The sequence below is a fragment of the Hypomesus transpacificus genome, chromosome 4 (assembly GCF_021917145.1).
Source record: "Hypomesus transpacificus isolate Combined female chromosome 4, fHypTra1, whole genome shotgun sequence".
NCBI lineage: Eukaryota > Metazoa > Chordata > Actinopteri > Osmeriformes > Osmeridae > Hypomesus > Hypomesus transpacificus.
The window spans coordinates 9811813-9817812 of record NC_061063.1 but is presented as its reverse complement, the minus strand read 5'-3'; the positions used below and the strand labels follow the sequence as shown (position 1 = coordinate 9817812).

Sequence of the window (6000 nt, the reverse complement as noted above, 5' to 3'; positions counted from 1 at the left end):
GACAGTACACGTGTCTGTGTACGTGTTTCTGTGTGTTTACACAGCCGAGCCTGTTCTGCATCCCTCCAGCACGGTACTCCCCTCCTCCCAGCTCATGGGACCAAACCACTGCCCAAGAGTTTCCCAGCCTGTGTGTTCGTATATGTGTGTGTGTGTCTGGGTTTGTAAATGTGTGTGTGTGTGTCTGGGTTTGTAAATGTGTGTGTGTGTGTCTGGGTTTGTAAATGTGTGTGTGTGTGTCTGGGTTTGTAAATGTGTGTGTGTGTGTCTGGGTTTGTAAATGTGTGTGTGTGTGTCTGGGTTTGTAAATGTGTGTGTGTGTCTGGGGCCACCATACCCCTGGGAATGCATTCCACTGGCCAGAGCAGAGACAAGGCTTCAGAGTCACAATATCCCTCTGGGAAACACACACACACAGTACACATATTTATATTCTCACACACACACACACACATGCATACATATATATATATACAGTCCACATTCATGTTCACACACACACGGTCAAAAAATTCATATTTACAAACACATACATGTGTTTCTAACCAACTGTCAAACTTTGTCTCTCAGAACAACCTACTTGACCCCAACCAATCGTGCTTCAAAACCAGCCACTCCACAGAGACTGACCTCCTTTCAGTCACCACTGCCCTCCAGTCTGCCAGAGCGGCTTCGAGGTCATCCGTCATCATTCTGCTGGACCTTTCTGCAGCGTTTAACACGGTTAACCACCAGATCCTGCTCTACAGACTTTCTGAGATGGGCATCACTGGCACTGCACTCCAGTGGATCTCATCCTACCTATCAGGAAGATCCTACCAGGTCTCCTGGGGAGGCAAACTGTCAGACCCTGGCCAGCCAAACTATCAGATCCTGGCTAGCTCTCCACTGATGTCCCACAGGGCTCCGTCCTTGGAACCCTCCTCTTCTCTCTGTACACCACCCCGAATTATCACCTCCCATGGCTTTTCCTACCACTGCTACGCTTACGACACGCAGCTGTACCTGTCGTTCCCCCCCACCGATCCGGGGATCTCAGCTAGGATTGAGGCCTTCCTAGCAGACATCTCCGCCTGGATGACCAAGCACCACCTCCAGCTGAACTTCGCCAAAACAGAACTTCTCATCATCCCGGCCAAACCCCTCCATCTTCCACGACCTCTCAATCACCCAGGGATCTGCGACGGTGAACCCTTCATCCTCTGCCAGGAACCTTGGGGTTACCATGGATGACAAGCTCTCCCTCACGGCCCACATTGCTGCGGTCTCCCGGTCGTGTAGATTCACCCTCTACAACATCCGGAAGATCAGGAGATACCTGTCTGAGCACTCCACCCAGCTGCTTGTCCAAGCACTTGTCCTCTCCAAGTTGGACCACTGCAACTCGCTGCTCGCCGGTCTCCCAGCATGCGCAACCCGCCCTCTTCAAGGGATTCAGAACGCAGCCGCCCGCCTGGTCTACAATCTACCCAGATGCTCCCAAGTTACCCCGCTCCTCATCTCCCTCCACTGGCTACCCATCACGGCCCGCATCAGATTCAAGACCCTGGTACTGACCTTCCGAGCAGTGAACGGGACTGCACCCGACTACATCAAGTCTTTCCTGCAGCCTTACACCCCCACCCGCCACCCGCCACCTATGGTCTTCTTCAGACAACCGCCTGGTGGTCCCACCGCTCAAGACCGCCCGGTGCCAACACAAGCTCTTCTCCTGCCTGGCCCCCTAGTGGTGGAATCAATTCCCCACCTCCATCAGAGACACAGACTGTCACTCCACCTTCAAGAGAAGGCTCAAGACACACTTGTTCAGGGAGTACAACGGTACTTAGGTATGCTATGTTTGCTGAACCCAATGCTAGTTTCCTCAAGGATCACAATGACTCTTGCTTAGACACTTGTTGCTCTTGTTGGTTAGTGGTAACTGATTTAAACTGTTGTATTCGCTGCGATTTAAATTTTTTACTTTTGCTTGCTTTTTTACAGGTACACTTGCACTTAGCGATTCACGTTGTTTGATTGTAACTTGCTTAACTACATGCTCTTAGAGCTCTTCCCTTTGGCACTTATTTTTTGGTTGTTCACAATGTGTGCTTCTTGTTTTGGCTACCCGCAATGCTTTGAGGCTATCTTGTTGTAATTATCAGTGACCTATGCACTTTGTAAAGCTCTCTCTTGGAAGTCGCTTTGGATAAAAGCGTCTGATAAATGAATACATGTAAATACATACAATACACATTCAAATTCATATTCATACACACACACAATGTATAGGAAACATATTCACACACACATATATACAGTAAACATTTTCACACACGTCCCCTATAGTTGGTGTCCTCCCTGTGTTTTCATTGTCAAATTTCATCACAACTTTCATCCAAGTCAGTCTCCCTTACTTGCCTTCCTTCATTTCAGACACTTTTTTTCCAGAAACTTTTTCTCCCTGTATTTCATTTTGAATAAAGTCAATTTATCCATTTATTTTCCATTTCTGCAACTGTCTCTCCCTTCTAGGTATCTTCACATCACTTAGTCACGCAAATGCAGTAGAACTCATTCATTGTCCACATATTGTAGCCGTTGTTAGTCTTCCACACCCCTATCCACCTTGACATAGTACAGTCGATGGGTTTCTCAAACGTAATGCTTCGGTTTGGAATGTCCCTTATGGGAACCCTTTGTGTGTGTGCCATCATGTGTGATGTGTGTGTGTTTCTTGACCTGGGTTCGGGGGGAGTGTGTGGTCCTCAAACCCCCCATGCAGGTGAGGTAGCTAGGGAGCAGGTCCCCTGTGGTGGGGGGGTCCCCAGTGCCCCAGGTCACCTCTGCTGCAACGTAGCTCTCACACGGCTGGGGATAGCCTTGTTCCCTCCCTTCAGGCTGGTAGAGGTGGCTCTGGTAGGAGGATGCCGGTGCCACAGGGCAAGCCATAGCTCTTCCTATGCCGGGCATGCTGCACCGATCCTGGATGCGGTAGAACTTCTCCAGCCGGTAGGTGATGGCCAGCTGGAGCAGGTGGAAGAGCTCAACAAGGTTGAGAAGGAGGGAGATGGCGGCGATTACCTGGGTGTAGATGGTGAAGATGGTCTTCTCAGTGGGACGGGATACAAAGCAATCCACGATGTGAGGGCAGGGGTCACGCACGCACTCAAACCTGGCGTGGATGACAAAGCCGCCATAGAGCAGCCAGAGTCCAGCGATGAAGCTGGCTTCCAGGAGTAGCTGGAGCAGGATGCTGGCAGCATACGCACACAACAGACGCCCCTTCAGCTTGGGAGCTTCTGGAAGCACCTTCACAGACTTCCTTCCTCTCCTCTCTCCCTCCTTCTCCTCCACCTCTTCTTCCTTCTTCCTCTCCTCCATCTTCTTCTCTTTCAGGCCCTCTGCTGCTTCTCCACCACCCACCTCAGTCTTCCTCCTCTCCCCCTCCTCCTTGTTATTCTTGTCCTTGGCTGCCCTCACCGCTACGTAGCCAAAGTAGAAGATGGTGGGTGTGGACACAAAGACCACCTGCAAGACAAAGTAACGGAAGTGTGAGATGGGGAAGGCCTTGTCGTAGCACACAGAGGTGCAGCCCGGCTGACGTGTGTTGCACAGGAAGTCTTCCTGTTCGTCATCCCAGGCTGACTCTGCCGCAGTGCCCAGGATCAGCATGCGGAACAGGAAGAGAACTGTGAGCCACACTCGGCCCACGCCTGTGGAGTACTCCTGCCCTTCCTCCAGTAGGTGCTCCAGGAACGACCAGTCTGCCCTGGACATCCTCTGCACCTAGCCGGGAACACACATGCAGACGGTAAACATCTGAGAGCTGCATAGACACAATGCAGAGCTGCATAGTCACAATGCAGAGCTGCATAATGACAGTGCAGATCTGGATAGTCCCAGTGCAGAGCTGCATAATGACAGTGCAGATCTGGATAGTCCCAGTGCAGAGCAGCATAATGACAGTGCAGATCTGGATAGTCATTGCCCCCACAGAAGGACACAGAAGTCAGTTTGGTTATTATCAGATTCATAACAGCTTCATATATCCATCAAATCAGATTTATATCCGTTAACATCTTCATATCTTTACAATAGCTTCATAAAACCTTCATAACAGCTTCCCATCATTCTGCCTCTTTACCGACCCGACAGATCCTGTCTCAGAGGGTATGACCCAGATGCCCCTGAAGAGTTATAGTGGTCCTGGACAACACAGCCTGTACCAGGTAACACATATCTACTGGGAGTCAGATGGCTGAGCGATTAGGGAATCGGGCTATTAATCAGAAGGTTGCTGGATCGATTCCCGGCTGTGCCAAATGGCGTTGTGTCCTTGGGCAAGACACTTCACCCTACTTGCCTCAAGGGGAATGTCCCTGTACTTAGTCTAAGTCGCTCTGGATAAATGACTTAATGTAAATGTACTGGTCAACACAGCCTGTACCAGGTAACACATATCTACTGAAGGGTTAGGGTTAGCTGCTATGTTTCCTACCTGTCTCTGTTGTAAAGTCGCCTCTTTGTCTCTCTTTACCTCTGTATTCGTATACTCCGTGAGTTTTCTCTGTTTAGGTCTGTGTTCGTATACTCCGTGAGTTTGATGCACTAGAGGCAAGTTGTGTGTTGCGTTCTTAAACCAGCAATGTAATCGGAAAAAAACTGGAAATCTTTCCCATGCCTTTCCAGAACCTCCCACAGGAACCCCGTCCAGGAAAGGGGACGGGGGAACTTTAAATAGGTTGGAGCTCTTTATGCTGTTAGAGTAAAAGTTTTGGATTACTGGGGAAATTTAACCTGTTCAGGAGACCAACCTGGAAAGTAAGAACTATATGTCTATATAAATACTTAATCCTTTGTTTTAGACTAATTATTTTAAGACTTGGAACTGGGAAAGAAAATAACTGAATTGACTCTTCAAAGTATTTAAGAAAACCGTGTGTAGTTTTCTGTTAAACCACGCGATGGCACTAGTCTCCGCATTTCTGAGAAAGTACGACTTACAAGAAGTCACTGACAGAAACATGGCCAAAAGATAGATATGCTGATATAGGGTTTGTAATTTGAGATTTATTGTCTGTTTGTCTTGCCCTTGTTTCAGAAACAGCTAACAAAAGTATTTCTAAAGTATTGATTCTTCAGATGTGTGTGCAAAGGGTTGTCTTTTTTGGGGGGGTTTAGAGGTGAAGCCAACAGGCAGTACAAAGGTCAGTACTCACCCCTCACCCCTCTCCTCAACCTCCTCCCCACCCCTGTCCTCTCCCCACCCCTCTACCCTCTCCTCACATATCTCCTCTCCTCCTCCTCTCCCCTTAATGGAGACTCCACCCTGATCCCGACATGTCCTTCCAGCCCACACAGAAATAGAGTGCAAACCCCACGGTCTCTTTGAACTTGTGTGCAATTGCTTGTCAAAAGCCGCTGGTGGCTGAGATGGTTGCGGACGGGGTTAGATCTTAGGAAGGGACGGTAATGAGGTTGAAAGAGAGAATGGAGACTGTTCTTCTTGAATAGCCTCAGCCAACCTCACACCAGTTAGCATGTATGTTCTGGCAATGACCATCCCAGTCACCTTCAGCCATGCCTGGAGTGCTCTGACAGCCATGCCTGGAGTACTCTGACAGCCCATGAGTGGGGAAGTGAAGCCTCACGTGGGCCTAAATTAGCTGAAAAATGTAAGTCAACGAATCAGCAGAAATGGACCTTATGGCCACTATCATGTCGTTGATATGCCGTGATCACACTCTCCCCTTCTTTCTCCCTCCTTTTCTTCCTCACTCTCACTCTCTTCCTGATGGCCTACAGGATGCATCAATGTAGGGTTGCTCTTTAATTAAACCCAGAGAATCTCTGTCAAAATGGTGGAGATCCATGAGCACACTCTTGCAATAACAAAACAATATTCGCCCAACACTAACCCACCACTAACCCAAGCACTTGAACCTGAAAGGACTAACCATGTCACTGTCGTGCTCTGACGTCGTCGGATGAGCTCTAAGCCTCAGTGGGCGAAGTGGC

General features: G+C 49.0%; 1 protein-coding gene across 2 annotated transcripts; it reads right to left on the bottom strand.

The window, feature by feature from the left end:
• Window positions 1–2245: 2245 nt before the first annotated feature.
• gja4 (gap junction protein alpha 4) lies at window positions 2246–4630 on the bottom strand. 2 transcript variants are annotated; one of them, XM_047018766.1, is made up of 2 exons: window positions 4481–4630; window positions 2246–3768 (listed from the first exon to the last, which is right to left on the bottom strand). In XM_047018766.1, the coding sequence occupies exon 2, from the start codon at window positions 3757–3759 to the stop codon at window positions 2635–2637; it is 1125 nt and encodes a 374-aa protein (XP_046874722.1). In that variant the 5' UTR covers window positions 3760–3768; window positions 4481–4630; the 3' UTR covers window positions 2246–2634. The 2 variants fall into 2 exon arrangements, with proteins under 2 accessions (XP_046874722.1, XP_046874724.1); XM_047018768.1 differs by having other exon boundaries at window positions 4520–4630.
• Window positions 4631–6000: the final 1370 nt, after the last annotated feature.